At 47.4% G+C, this 15,832-nt stretch overlaps 1 protein-coding gene across 1 annotated transcript; it reads right to left on the bottom strand.

Moving 5' to 3' along the window:
- Positions 1-326: 326 nt before the first annotated feature.
- On the bottom strand, positions 327-3,194 carry LOC122366321. Its single transcript, XM_043338470.1, has 3 exons — positions 3,071-3,194; positions 919-1,033; positions 327-466 (listed from the first exon to the last, which is right to left on the bottom strand). Exons 1-3 carry the CDS (start codon positions 3,149-3,151, stop codon positions 333-335), a joined length of 330 nt encoding a protein of 109 aa, XP_043194405.1. The 5' UTR covers positions 3,152-3,194; the 3' UTR covers positions 327-332.
- Between the last annotated feature and the right edge of the window lie 12,638 nt (positions 3,195-15,832).

The following is a 15,832-nucleotide window of genomic DNA, read 5'->3' as shown; positions in this document are numbered from 1 at the left end:
CAGTTTCAATAGTCATACGCAAACACAGTTTCAATGGTTTGGTTAACTGATACATTTCCGACTCCAAAGCTCTGTCTGTGCTTTACATCAAAGTGCCTTGTATCTCATTCATTAGCGTCCAACGTTTCACGTCTCTACTGTTGAGACTTAAGGGACACCCTGCAGCAAAATATAAACGAACTGCAACAAGCTAATTTAACTGCAACTAGTTATAATGACAAAAACTTGGGTAACAGAAAACAGAAACAAACAGAGAAAAGTATGAGGCATCAACAGAACTCTGCCGGTCAGTCTCTGTCCCGGCAGCTGGTCACTTAAGTCGACCGCCGAGGTTAGAACTCGACAACCGTCTCATTCTCCACGTAGAGTATGCCAGCTCGAACTTGCGGCCATGGGTACTGGGGATGGCTGAAACACAGCTCCGTGCTCACTGCAGCGCGGTGCAGCAGGTGGTCGACTGCATCGTCTGCAACGAGAACAAATATTTTCGATATTATTAATGGTTATATCCCGAGCAAGTTGCCTCGGGTCGATCAACGCATATTTTACTCTCGAGTGATGTAACGGTTTTATTCCGAGCCGTCAGGTGAAAAAAAAAAACAGCCGAAAAGAAAATATACACACCCGGGGCTGGGAACAATTTAATTATGTCACCGAGTTTTTGCCGAAGTTCCGAGGGTCATCAGACCCGAGGTATTTCGATAAAATATGAGGTTATATAATTAAATTGCCAGCCCTAGGGCAAGTTCATTTCCAAACATGCAACGCTAAAAAATGTTCACAAAGTCCATAAATGCTGCTAAATAAATAAGATTTAGCAGAGGGCCGGACAACATCCTTGACGACGGGCAGGGCAACATATTATTCAGCGGAGCGAAGCCATAGTCATTCAAATGAACATTCACTCTCTATACTCACCGATAACGAGCCAGCTCTCCTCAATGTCCATCGCCGGCGGCCCGCTCGCGCTGGTGCCCTCGTCGGGGTCGGCGGTGGCGGCCGTGACCTCCGCATCGACAGAGGTGCTGGGACTCTGAATAACAAACAAATGGATGTTATTAATGTACGCCACAACAATACACAGCTACGGTCAGCCATTCTATTTTGAACAGAGTTTCCTGAGAGCAAACTAATGCACCGGTGCTGGGAGAAAATGTCATCTGATTTTGCAACTTTTAATGTTTAATTTTGCTGCAATACGTTCTACTGGTTTGTTTAAAAAGCGGGCATTAAAATTTAAAACATGTTTGTCTACGTAACAGGGCATTTTTCATAGCACGGCCTGGCAGGGTGGGGGGGGGGGGGTCGATGCGACCCCCCTCGCGATTGGCTCCTATGGCACCTAGAAACACCAAATTTGGTAGGTAGGTGGGCCCTCTGGAGTTCTCGCCCCTGTGTAAATTTGGTTGCTCTAGGTCAATATTTAGGGTTTGGGGGGTATACATGCAAAAATTTCGCTAAAAACAGGTCAAAAGTTTTCGCTTATCACTTTTGATCTTATTAAGATAGAGCAAAAATAAAAACACCAGTGAACTCAGCACGTCAAGGGGCGTCGAATGATATACTTTTTGCTTGCTTCAGTGTACTTAATTTTTTCTTAATTATTAAGTAAATTTAATTAATTAATTAAGCTCCAGTTAACCAAATTGCATCATATCGCATATAATTCGATTCGGCTGATCACCAGGAACACAATCACACCATTTTTTTAAGCTCTAGCGTCATTGTGTGCCAAGTTATTGACAAAAACGTCATTTGACCTCAGTTGACCTCATTTGACCTGACCCATGGATATGTACACCAAACAAAGAAGCTCCAAGTGACTTGCTGTTAAGTACTGTGGTTTGAAAGCACAAAAGTGATAGAACGAAGCGGATATCTCCAGTATTTTCCGAATTTAGTATTTTCCCATAGGCTTAACATTACGACGTAATGACCTCTAACTGACCACAGGTCAGTGACATCAAAAAACCCGAACAATATGTTATACAACTCGGTGAACTTAGCACATCCTGAAAGTTTGAAGGAAATCAGTCCAAAACTGTGAGTTGGACAGGTGCAAAAAGAAAATTGAAATTTGACCATGACCTTGTACCAGTTTTTCTGACCTAGTGACCTAGTGACTGACCTAGTGAGTAGTAAAGTAATCTTGACCTGACCCAACGTCAACCGGACCTGAAATTTTCAGGTCATATGTAACAAGGCTGCCCCATAGGCTGTGCTAAATTTGGCTGCTCCGCCGTTTTTACGCTATCTTCGAAAAACCTTAGGGGGGTCGCATCGACCCCCCCCCCCCCTGCCAGGGCGAGGGTTAACGTCCATGGGAAACTGCAGTGTGGCATGGACACTTGCCAGCCTGCGAGTCATTTGCACAAGGAATATTTGTGGTGAAATTTCATCTGAGAACAGCTCATAAGCAATTTCAAAATCATTTTTCACCAGACACCAAGCACAGCATTCCAACCTATCCACCTTCGACCTGAATCAATTTTTAGCTGGGCACCTGTGAGCTTGCATATTTTGTCATTTGTTTGCTATTTACATTTTGGTATTCCTCTGATAGGCATGTCACAGATAGCTTTTGGATGGTATACTGGCATTTTTTGTCTTTAGCAGTGATAAACCATCAATAAAGGTCAAAATTTTATTTTTTTTACCCTGAATTTTAAGGCTCTGAAGTCTGAAAACCTGATGCATTTTCTAATTTAGCGCACATAGATTATAAATGTTACGCTGGACATGCACTGAAGCTTTTGGCATGCAATTTTGCCACTACAAGCATGACCCTGGCTATGTGCATATTAATAATATAAGCTATTCTGCCTGTGACCCTGGATATGGATGTACAGTGGTCTATAAATTCATTATATGCTGCTTGAAAGGCAGTCTGATACCTAAACTGCAGTATGACGTGGACGCGGGGCCACACATGTGAACTTCCTGGCCCCTTTTCTGTATATTAATGTCCCAGGCCTGCATGTAGGTTAGCAAAGAGAGCTGTCGTTTAATTCTCCGGTATTTTCCACGCACAATACACTTGATAAAGCAAAATATCTGGTATTTTACTCACCTTAACTTGCAGCACGCGACTCCCCCTGCACACACGGATCCGGCCGGAACAAAAATGGCGGCGAGGCGGCCTATGATCCATCGGTAAAGAAACACGTCAAAAACGAGTTTGATAACCGGTCGGCTGTGAGTACGCTTTTTACGCACGATTTGTGATTGTATTTACTCATAACTCATTTCCAGAACTCGCTTTCTACAGATTTAGTGAATGCATGATTCGTGAGTACGATAATTACGCGCAATACATGAGTCAAGAAACTCGCATTTCCTGACACACAAGCATTATTTCATGCGTTCGGGGCCGCCTTACTCATGGATGGCAGGTCATTGATTTCTTTGTATGAGTTTTTGTAATGAGTAAACCAGAACTCAGGGCTTGGAATGCTTCATACACGAGTAAACCAGCGGTTGAAACTCATTAGCGGCTGGTAAAATGACGTTTACTCTCCATATACGAGTAGATTTGTTTTCAGTGCACGACATCAACAGAGTGCCGACGACAGCAGCGGGTCGGCCGCTCTGCAGGGCCACCCGTGACCCGGCCCGTGATGGCACTCATCTGCATATGCATGTGACAGAGTACGACAAGGCACGTAATATACATGGGGACACGGCCCAACGCATGGTCTGTGACGAAAACGGAAGCAGCAGTTGGCTGACGTTTTATTTGGGATGGGGTAGGACATAAGAAATTGACAAATTTATTTGTTAAGTAGAATTAATCTTTGCAAATATACCAAGCGCCCTATTTCCACTCACAGATCAGCATTGCAATCCATTACCACTTACAGTGAACGGGAAGACAGCGCGGCACAGCGCGGGCGCCGGGCGGTTCGGGCGAGTTATGCGGCACAGCCTGCGTTCAGGCGCGCACCAGCGCTGCCATCTAGCGACAAGAGGCAGAACTGCTGCAGCCGCTTTGCATCCGTCTGGGCCAACAAGGTCGATATCGATGACTTTCAACCGCTCGCACTTACTTGCCTCTCACTATCTACATTTTAGTCTCACATGTTTACATATCTATTCTGCTATATTTATCAGAAAAGCAATGCCGTTAACCCTATTAGTGGCAGGCTCCTGGCTACCCCTATTAGTGGCAGGGGGGGGCTGTTTACGACCCCCCCTTGATATCTCGAGATCTAACGGGCCGATTTTCAAAATTCAAACGGCATTCGATTTCGCTCAACGTGATCTACATTTCTAAAAAATAAAAATTAAAAAATGTCAATAGGGGGGGGGGGGTAGAGGGGGGTAAAAACGGGCAAATTGCAGATACATTTTAGACTGTTTATCACCGCCAGGTTTCTGAACCAATCTTAACGCAACTTTTGCCGATCGATAGAGAATGAACCAGGAATTCACATGGATCCTAAAAATATGCATTTTCAAAAATCATAGGCGGATACAGATAATTGAGATTGGGGGTACACAAAAAGTATAGTAAATAAGGTTTTTGTTGGTGCTGTTTCTAAAAAGGGTGGTAATGGTCTTGTTATGTTATAATTTTCTTATGAGAGAACGACTAAAATTGTATTGGTAATGCATAGGCGGTGTCAGGGCACCTATGTTGGGAGGTAAAACATAACCCCCCTTTTTGGACGCCTGGATCCGCCTATTATAGCAAAAACGTGTCAAAAGAGGATGCACAATGACTGTATATGTTATCACATGATACCTTTTATTCACTGTTCGTAAAACTGGTGCAGCATCGTGATCTTCGCCCAAATGACTCGCTTCACGAATGGGACCCCCCAATTCCCAGTGCTCTGGAGCCGCCCCTGGTAAAGTTATGAACTTGAAATTTTCAGGGAATGTGCCCAATTTAGTTTTAGGAAAAGTCAGAAAATTTCAGCATCGTAGCTTCAGCGGTTTCGGAGATATTCCCGAAAAACCTGAGGGGTGGATAAAAACAACCCCCCCCCTGCCACTAATAGGGTTAAAACAATGCCGATAAATCGGTAGCATGTCTGACTAGCACCGAATAAGATGTTTGTATGTGTGTTATGTGCGTGGGCCGTGGTGTGATTTATATGGCCTTGGTGTGATTACCCAGCAACCCGTGCGGCTCCGCGTGGTGTGGAGCTGGCCGGTTTGTCTCAGACTGCACGAACTCTGCCGTCGGCGGAACGGCCAAGGTCAGCCATAACTCCACCCTTTCCCCTCTCCCACTGCTGTTCTTCCTCCACTCTCTCCTCCGCTTGGAAGAAATGCTCCGCATTCCACGAGAACCTGGCAAACCTTTTGTCTTTGACTTTAACCCGCGCACCGACGGGGGGGGGCGGATATCCGCCCCCCCCCCTGAGGTTTTTCGCAGATAGCGGGAAAACCGCGGCGCGTAGCGCCGCTAAATTTGGTATGACTATTCTCTCATCAATTTTACACATGGTGTGCAAGTTTGAACTTCCTAACTTTTAAGGTCAGGTCACCAGGTCACTTTGAATGACCCAACCTCAACTCACTTTTTGCAACTTTGTCACCGTGCCAGAGCTACAGTAGATGTCGGAGGCCTTTGAAAGTCGCAGGATGTTATTAGGTCATTAGTAGCTACAATTTGTATATCTCGGAATTTTGATGTCGGTGACCAGGTCAATTTCGCGACCTCCCCATTATAAGTCAATGGGGGAAAAATCAACTCCCTGTTTTTACCACTAAAACGGGTCAGAATGGCCCCATATACCATACATGACTTCACATACGATCAACCTTCACTACCTTGAGGTCTGTTTTGCTGTTGGGCAGCTGTAAGGTCATGTGACGTCATCAAAGGTCACCAAAGGTTTTTTGCCAATAACTCCTTACAGGAACAAGATACAGCCGCGCGGATGGTCTCATTGTGTTCAGCTCGTCAAGACGCATCGAATGATATACATGATGACCTCGAGGTCACGTGACCTGAGGTCAACCTTTGACCTTGACCTTTCGAGGTCAACATATATATCATTCGATGCGGATTGACGAGAGGATCACGATGATGCCCTTAGTTTGTTCCTATCTTCACTACTTCGAAAGTTATTCGAGAAAAAAACCCTCTCCATATCTAGCGCCGCCATTTTGACTTTTTCGACCCCTGTGACGTCATCTTTGACCTGACCTGAAAATGACCTTAGTAAAAATTGTAGACCTTGTCCGTGCGTATCCGATGCCGTTTACCGCTTGTCGCTATCTTGCTTCGTTCTCGAGATCTCAGGGGGGGGCGGTCATCCGCCCCCCCCCCCCCCCCCCGTCGGTACTAAGTTGGCGCAGACCCCCGTCGGTGCGCGGGTTAAATTGTAAGTCTTTGACTATAAATTGTCTTCAATGATGAATTATTTTGTTAAAAAGAAATACGTTACATAAATCCAATCAGTGAACAATCGGAACTGTCTACAAACAACGGAGACTCTGCGGGCAACGGTAGTGCGAACATAAAATACGAAGCCGGCAACGAGTTCGTTGTCTGTTATGTCCTCACCTAGCGTCAAGAAAACGTTCCCATTTTAGCCGCATGGGACTAGTTCACTGGACCACACGTGAGTCGTCATGACTAAACAGAGCAAAAATCCTGTTGTCAAGCCGCGCAAAGGTAAGTCTAATGGTAAAAAAATGAAGAATTCAGGAAGATCATTTTAGATTGCCTTGCACTAATATTTTCAGTTGTTTACTTGTTTCGATGCTTAGATACAAGGCATAAGTGCGTGGGACGATAATTTGTTGAATATCAATTGTTCGGGCATAAAATTGTATTTTGAATTTGCATTTCTAATTATATTATACTAGCCGTGTTCGACATGTGTCATATCGAAAGAGCCTAATTCCAACCCCATGTACCTAACATTGATCCTTAAACATTTAATCAATGCGCTCAATATCACATATACGAGACGCTCGACATACGCTCGTATGTCGAGCGTCGGGCTCCTGCGCGGTATTCGAAGTAAATGTCGTTTTATATTCAGTTTACAACATTCTTATGTAGCCCAGTACGGCGATGTCGGCGATACCACTGTCTATACGGGTCGATGGCTGGCGCAGGCAGCTGGTCAATACGGTGCAGGTTTGAGCATCAGTTGTGCAGATTTTGGCAGTGCACAGGCTGTTTTGTTGTTAAGGGCATGGGTATGGATTTTATTACAGAAAGTTATAATTTGGACTAGGAACTGTTTCTTTGCGAATAAGGAACGTATTTTCGTTTATAGTTCCCGCTGAGATTGAAGACAGTTGCAGATGCAGCTCGAACCCTTGCATACCAAAATAAGTGTAAAAAAGTGTACAGGGGCTCAGTTAGATTCTACGCTGGAACACACTGAAACGGCTATGTAGATGTTGCAGTAAATTAACAAATGAGAACGAAAAATGGCAATAACAGGCGGAGCGGGGCTTGAAGGAAAGGTAGAGGTGGAAATGCTTAGTAAGAGTAGGATCACAGATATAAGGAAACCGCATGGAACTAAGAACAAGGGCATATGGGGAGTACGACTCCAAGCCCAAGGGAGGAGAAGCTCGGGTGATGGTATTTGGTGGGAGCGGTGGGCTCGAGTGGAGGCTCAGACGAGAACGACGCTGGCTGAAAACTCGGCTGAAATCGATGTCTGACGAGCGACAGACTCTGGGACACAGGAAGCCGGCGGCGGAGTCACGAACGTCGCCAAGGTCACATGGCGCCGCCGGCGCTGGTGGGAGTCGCATCAGCCCGGCGACCGCCCCTGCCCCCGCCCACGCCGCCGCCCCCTACCACCTGCTCGGCGCACTTCCCGTCCAGGGACGCCCCAGGGACGACTGGCGCGTGGGCCGATCGGTCGCCGGTGTCCGATTGATTGACGAATTGACAGCTGGTTATGTCGGATGGACTGACTGATGTCGATGTCATATGAACCAATAAACACAGAGAGCAACGCTTTATCAAAAAACGAATCGCTCAAAACCAGTAGCATACCTATGTCAGGATCTGCAAAACATTCCTCAGATTTTTTCTCATTTGGCTCCAAGCCTCTTTGACAAAACTTCACTTACCCTGCAGAGCCACAATAGCTGATTAACAGCTGATTAGCAAAAGCTTCTGTAACTAAGCAAGAGAACATCAAAACGAGCTCTCATTTAGGTTCCAATCATGTCTAAATCCTGCAGTGGAATGCGCTCCCGTTGCTGCGGGCGGCTGCTCCAACCGAGCTCGGCTATATAATCCGGCGCGGTGATCAGCTCCGGGCCAATGTCGTCGCGGTCCGATCCGTGGAGTCGGGCAGAGTGGAGAGAGAAGGAGAGGCAGAGTGGCGACGGCGAGAGGAGAGGAGAGACGTCGAGGAAAAGGGAAGAAAGAATTATGCAAATATGAAAGGGGGTTACATAATCTGAGATGAATGATTTGAACTTGATGACTAATGGAAGAACACTATAGAGGGAGATGGAACAGTGCTGGACAGACTGTGCGAAGTTCAGCTGCTTGCCATATGTAGGTATTTGCGCCTAGTGCTCACGACGCCTGATGCTGATCCAAATTAATTTGGAAAGCGGTTATGAATCTGTTATAACATACCGCTTCCAGTGAGCGTTTTGTCCAGCAACCAACGATGCCCTTAAGACCCGACCGGTACCCATCATGTCCGCGTGATGTTTTAATATTCCTTTGTTAATCAATGTGACTCATTTCGATGTGACATAGCTGGCATGGTCTGCATTGATTCCATCACAGTGGCTGAATTATGGACGTTCCGGAGTAATGTTCGCGTCACTCCGCGGTATCCATGCGGCCGGACACGACGAGGAAACAGTTCACTTTCCTGAAATTAGTATTTTGCTATGGATTTACGATTTTTTATGCTCAAAATGATCAGAAAATAAAATAAAACCTTTTTGTAAAAACAATTATTTTCTATATTTTAATATAGGACGAACTATATTCTATGTAAAATAATGTTTGACGCGGAAGCTTATTATGCGTTGACCAATCATATTGCGTACTTCAAACCTACGCATGCTGCATTAGCTGTAAGCAGCATGCTGATTGGCTGACGATGACGTGGCTGCATTCCTGTGCAAGGCACACATTCCTCTGCAAAGCACTCTTTTCGGAACGAGAAATGGAATTTCTTCGTCTAGGGTGATCGTTGAGCCGTAAAAGCTCCTGATTTGTGCTAGTCTCAGCTCAAGCTACGAAACTGCTATTCCAGTTCAAAATCCCATGTTAAAAGTGAACTATTTCCTTTAAATACGTGGCCCTCAGCGACGTAGGTAACCAATAACCATGCATTGATTGGCGCTCTTACTTCAAACTTTCGGGTAAGGCTGCTAGTAATGTGTGTTAGATCGTCTATATTTTACAGATAAAAACTCGGACAATATAGATACCTATCTACTTACCGATCAATATTAAAACTAGGTAATCGGGATTTCGGAAAACATTACCTACTACTGGCTGGACAGTATAATCTTCTTCCTCTCCCATCAAAATCATTATGACCGATATGCTTGTATTTCACTGTTCCTTCTTACACTCACTAACAATTAATAGTAACTAAATATTTCGTTAATGCATCCCTATGAATCTAATATGAGTAAAACGATCTCTCGCCAACATAACCACTGCGGCAGTCATGCAAAAAGCTCGTTGGACGCACTAAATGACCTGAAATGATTGTCCAACAATGCCCAATCACCGACTGGAAATAGTAGCTGGGCGATCCTAGGCAGGCCATAACAGCTTACCACTCGGTCAAAACAATGCTGGGGAAACAGGATGTAGGAAATTGCACTTCAATGATGACCGGCCTGGTTCCTACATGAGGGAAAGCAAGTGTGCTAAGCAAGACAAGTGTTATAATCACTCAAGAAAACAATAGCAGAGTTAAAAGCAACTTTAAAGGTAGTGTGCCAGCTTTCTTGGACCGTATGGAGTTTATGGCCCAGATAAGGAGAACCGGATTTTTAGAACTTATCCATACCTTCAAAACTCATGGAAACGTCTTAAATTCTTCAAATTTTGAGTACCCCAGTGCGAAATTCGCCCCGACGGGTTGTCGGTCGTACCCCAACCACATTTCACACCACTATGAACAATAAATGCACACACTGAAATCGCTATTACCGATATGCTCATCCAATCAAGTTTCGATAAACCCGTTCATCATCATCTCCTGCGGTTTCGAACACGCCTGTTAGGTGGCTTCTGATGCTCGTCGAGGTCGGAATTTCCAAATACGCGTGGTGCGTCGGGCCGCGCGCTCTGACTTCGCACTCAGAAAACACTTTGAGAACATTTTTGAATAAGGGCTCATATGAGTGCCAAAACAGGGCTCAAATCTGTATGATTTTAAAATCGGGATCAGTTAGGCGCCCTTTTCGGGCTCAAAGTACATGAGCCCCGAAAGCGGCATCAGTTCGTCTTCCTTTTCGGGCTCAATTCGAGCTGCGTTTTAGGGCTCCATACGACATTCCGCCATTCCGTCTTTTGCTGTTTTCAGTGCCATGTGTTGGTGTACCTACCGCCGTGATTTCAAAATGAATGGTAAGTTATTAGTTATCAGTTATCGCTATCTTTTAGAAAAAATCAAGATGTTGATGCTCATGCCATTTAAATCCCTTATCACTTAAAATTGTGGTGGCATTTGTTCAAAAAAAGGTCTGATCTACAATTGTGGCGCCGTTGATACGAATACGCACGGGTTTGATTATTCGTTTTTCTTGTATTTGCGCCACATGAAAGCATCATATCTGGATTCAGGATGTCAAATAGTGTAAGAAATAAGAATGTGCAAAATTTTTGTCTGGTTCTTCGTGATGATGTGATTGAAGCAATGCTTTCAAGGGTAGGTAAGGATTTTGTTACTTGTGCGTAATGGTTATCTTGATGCTCAACTAAAATTAATCCTAACCTTGCCTACTAACCTATTAAGTTAAACTTAGTACCAATACCTACCAACCTACAACCTATTTGGATCTTTCATATACTTATAACATGCTGCTGCTTCTGCTAACATGCTGCGGAATGCTGGTTGACATGATGGAATGCTGGTATGACAGTGTTCCATGTTTCAGAATTTTAGGTGAATAACCACACATGATGGGGAAAATATTTTCATCCTAAAAATATGACAAGTGGCTTTATTTCATCTTTGCTAAAAAAATATGTCAAAAGTTTGATTCAACAGCCAGCTGCCAGGTTACGCATGACTTGACAGTTGATGCATCTACTCTACATCATTTCATTTCAGATCCTGTGAAGGTTCTGGCAAAATCTGAGGTAAAAAATGGCATTATGCAGTTTTGCGGAAAGACTAAATCTATCTCATTTTGTCTTCAGATTTTTTTTTATTGGGACACCCAATTGAAATCCAATTTTAGAACACTGTGACACCATGCCTGTGTGCCAAGTAAGAGGAAGGGTCTACAAGTATACATCAAGATAACCAATTATGGACAAGTTGAGACTTGAGTCATGAGCTCTTATTTGTGGTTACAATACCTTCAACTGCATGATTTTGCACAACTTCCATACAGGCATCCAGACTGGAAAAGGTTCAAGTCCATACTTATTCTGGTGCTTGAATATGGCAGTTCAAAGATGGAAGGCATATGATGCTACAAAATGAAAAAAGTAATTCAACTTACAAAAAATAGGTATTCATATCTATCCTAAACTAAACTAACCTAAACTTACCTAACCTAATCCAACCCAACCCAACCACCCCAACCAGCCCAGCCCAGCCCAGCCCAGCCCAGCCCAACCCAACCCAAAACCTACAGTCTAAAACCTAGAGCTAAAACCTGCAGCCCAAACTGGAAAACATCCATATGGTACGCCGGACGCCCGTGAAGCCGTCATGCGCCGAAGTTCGGCGCAAGCTATTTTGCAATTTGCGCTGAAATTTCTGCATTATTTGCACCGAAGGTTAGTGCCCTTTTGCGTCAAAATTAAGCCACTTATACAAAAAGCACATTTACATCTGCTGGCCAAGGTTTTATAAACCAGACAGAACGCTCTGGGCCTTAACCACTCCTGACTCCCATGTTTGAGCGTCCAAATTAGTTGATGTTTCCATGGAAGCTGAATACCACAATACGTGTAGCGCACTGTAGCATCGTGCCGTGAAATAAGGCTCGGGACGGAAGTTCCGGGGTCACAAAAATTGGTGTGGCGGTGTTGTCGCGGCTGGCGGGCTCCAGCAAGGGGTTTAAGTTTACGACACCACTCTTGTTTCAGGAGAGGTGTCAGCGATTCGAGACTACTTGGGCATGCGGGCAGCGGGGTCGGCGTGGCTGCCTGCGGCTGCGGCCACACATCTTGGCGTCCTGGAGGCGGAGATGCTGATGGTGGCATGAGTCATCACTGGCTGCCCGATTTCCATGCTCCAAGACTCGCCGTGAGGGCCGAGGCGGGCGTCGTGCCGATGGAGAGATGAGGAGGGATGCGCTGGCATCGCGCCTACTGGCGAAGGCGCTCTCCCTCCCGTCGGAGGACCCGCCGCGTCGTGGCGGAAGCCCCCCCCCCCCCCAACCGTGACTGAAGTCAGTGACCGGCTGGAGAGAGCGCGGGGGAGCGGTGTGGGACCACTGGAGTGGCGCTGCCCGCCGAGGCGCGCTTATCCACGAGACTGCCCCCGTAGACGCCAACAGACGGCGTCACGGTCCACCTGGACCTGCTGCCGATCGGGGCGTCCGCGACAGCGAGGAGGAGTGCTGCGGAGGCGTGACTGGGAGCGCTCCCCCAGCGTGCGACGTGGGCCTGGGTCGACGGGTCTGCGACCGGGGGAGTAATAGGAAGGCGGCGCTGGGGTCCTCACCGAGCACCCAGACAGTACAACATTGGTACTGCGGGAGGCGGCGGGGAGGATTTGCTCCATTTACCGATCTGAGATGGTGGCGCCCAAAACGGCAAAGCAACATCTCCTGAAGCACCCGTCCTTCGAGGAAGACCCCATAATCATTTGCTCCGACTCGCAGGCGTCGCTGGCGACGCCACGAGGTGGACAAGTGGCCCAGACACCCCCCCCCCCTCATCCCCTAGGTGCCGCCATCTGGGAGTATATGATGGCCCTAGTGGCTGTAGGGGGCCGAAGAATCCACCATAGAAGGAGGGCGGCGATAGCCCGATTAAGCTGGGCGTCCAGTGGAGCCTCGGCTCTATCATGGGCATTGGGCAAGGACTCTGCGAGCACCCCCGTCTCCTCCATCTTCGACGGCACTCCAGTCAGAAAGCTGTCCCCACCCGAGTTTCCCAGCAGCATGGGCCACATGAAACCGAACAGCGCCGAGCCGCTCGACGCTGAGGACCAGGCGAGAGTAACAGTGAAAAGGTGAAACGCTCGAAACGGCGCGCGCCGCCGGCCGAGGGCGCCGAGCCGGCCCAGGCCGGCTGCGGGTCAAACAGAAGCCGTCTCCGCGGCGGCCGCCCAGTGACAGCGACTCGGACTGACGTCGAGGCACCGCTGCCGCCTCCGCCGACCAACCCGCCGCCCAGCAAGGGCAGTTTGAAGGCGGCTGCGCCGGTGAAGGTGGCGCGGCCTGGCAGGGGCCGCGGCCGGCCCACTCCCAGCTACCCGTCCCGCGAGGTGCTCAGTACCACCGACTCGTCCGATTCTGAGGCAGCGCCGTCGGCGGGCCGCCGCCAGCAGTGACGACGACCGGCTGGCGGCGTTCGCGCGGGACTTGTCCGACTCCTGGTACTCGGACTTGCCGCCCAAACTGGACGCCGGCGGCGTGAGCACCAGCAACGCCAATAAAAAGTCCACCTTCATCCGGCTCTTCTCGCACCGTGTCAAAAGGACTACGCCGCGCGGCCGGCCGGCCAACTCGAATGAGCGCAGCGAAGGGCACACGTCCCCGACGGCGGCACTGGCGCCTCCCGCCGCGCCGCTGCCGGCATTGCTGGCAACGCCGATCCAGGCCCATCGATTTCTACTGTTTTGTTGCCTACGTGCCGCTGCCGCCGCTCAGCCAGCACAATGGCGTGCCGGTGTTGCGCTGTCGGATCGAAAAGCGGCTCGTGCAGCGGACGGACGGGTGCGGCCCGCGCGATGAGCCGCCGCCGCACACCGAGCTGCGCCGCGCGGACGTGAAGGTGGAGCTGGCAGCGGCCTGCTCAGTCCCCTCAACGGCGTCGACCGGCTCTCCGGCGATTTGCGGTCAGAAACGCCGCCGCTTCTGGGACCAAGGTGTCAGAGCGCGGCGCTGCCCGTGAGACGTTAAGTTAGCACAGGCAATGTCGTCTGCACTCCTTGCAGTTCATGTTGAATACACAACCATGTTGCGAAGTAATAGGCGCCGGGTTTTTCAGTTCATAGAACTTTTTCCCTGGCTATTACACCCCACAACCGAACACTGACACCTTGCACAAGTATGACTGTGTGTATGAATGTTAATAAATACATGAACCAATGTTGTGTTTTCGGTTCCAGTACCTTCTTTGGGCACCTCGGCAACAAGTAAGTAATCCGTTAGCTTTGCCACACCTAAGATAGGCTCCCACGTTGTTATTTGCTCCCGGGTTAACATAAACCGGTTTAACGTAACTTTTGCATCCCGGCCAAAATTGCCGGTTAACTGTCCCACCGCTCGAGACTGGCGCTAGGCTGGCCGAGCAAAAAAAAAAGTTTGTCCGCGGCTTCGTCTTATTCGCAGCTGCTGGACACGGGGGAGGGGGGAGGAGGGGCTGCATCGGACGAAAAGCGGGCTCTGGTATTAACTGGATTTTTTGCCAGCTGGCGCCGTATGGTGGCGCTAGCAGAGCTTCTTACATATCAATGCTAGATATAAAAGAATGAATATTTACCAATCAATTTTTCATTTAAAGCCATTTGAAATATTTATGTCCATCCTACTACTGCGCTTAGGTATATCTAAAATTAAATACCTTTCGTGCGTCGCCAGCTGGCCAGCCAGCTGACGCAATCCAGCTTTTACCAAAGCCCCGAAAAGCGATGACGTGAGCCCTAATATTGGCTTCACCACACAATTTGAGCCCTCAAACTGGAATCAGGTGAGCTCGAAAATGGGGATCAGGCTGAAAACTGGTATCATAGTGAGACTAGTTTTAGAGCTTGACACCGATAATGGGTACTGACTGAGCTCTGTTTCTGCGATCAATGATGCCGATTTAAGGGATCGTATGAGCCCATGTGGCGCTAGCTCAGAAAGTATTCTCGAAATGTGCTGTCTGTTTTGAATATGGTACATTAGCCCGAAAACTGGTCTCTGAGCCCGAAAATCGGGACACTGTTTTCTCAGTGCGGCCAAGAAAAATGCGTCAGCTGATCATTGTCATTTCTGCCACTTGCGTGTGGTGAAATGGGGTCATAACTTATAAGACGGCTTTTTCATATCAATTATTTTACATAAAATCATATTTCAAACCATAAATAATGTTCGACAGCCAAATAAAAGAAACAATACCAATACGGGCTTACAGTTTAAGGCTCGACATTGTGTTGTCTACGATTAGACAGCTGATAACTCATTCCCGTACGTCGTATGGTCGTAACACTATAATGACCTTTGCTTATTGTCACAAGTGCGCCGCATTCGCGATTGTTGCCCGACGCCTGTTTGCAGGTGAGCCCACTACAGTTGTTATACATATCTAAAAACCGAAAAACTTTTAGGCGAAAAAGGCACTATTCCAGGCCCATTTTTGATTTTTTTGCGATTTTAGGTAAAAACAGAAGCTTCTTATCCTAGGAAAAATAAAATGGGAAATCTTTCAAAGGTGGCACACTACCTTTAAGACGAGTTGGTTACATTTAACAGCTCATTATTTTCTGCTTGTGCTGCCTTCTGGAACAGAACCTAAAATTAA

This window comes from Amphibalanus amphitrite, unplaced genomic scaffold, assembly GCF_019059575.1.
Source record: "Amphibalanus amphitrite isolate SeventyFive unplaced genomic scaffold, NRLGWU_Aamphi_draft 000796F_arrow, whole genome shotgun sequence".
Taxonomy (NCBI): Eukaryota; Metazoa; Arthropoda; class Thecostraca; order Balanomorpha; family Balanidae; genus Amphibalanus; species Amphibalanus amphitrite.
The sequence above is the reverse complement of the archived record's forward strand: the minus strand, read 5'-3'. Positions and strand labels throughout refer to the sequence as shown.

What these genes read in the sequence shown, in the direction of transcription:
- LOC122366321 (XM_043338470.1), bottom strand. Translation starts at nt 3,151, where the DNA reads ATGGATCATAGGCCGCCTCGCCGCCATTTTTGTTCCGGCCGGATCCGT. An exon ending in GTCGCGTGCTGCAAGTTAAG is followed by an intron (nt 1,034 to 3,070) that starts GTGAGTAAAATA and finishes TTTGTTATTCAG; the next exon opens with AGTCCCAGCACCTCTGTCGA. An exon ending in GGAGAGCTGGCTCGTTATCG is followed by an intron (nt 467 to 918) that starts GTGAGTATAGAG and finishes TTCTCGTTGCAG; the next exon opens with ACGATGCAGTCGACCACCTG.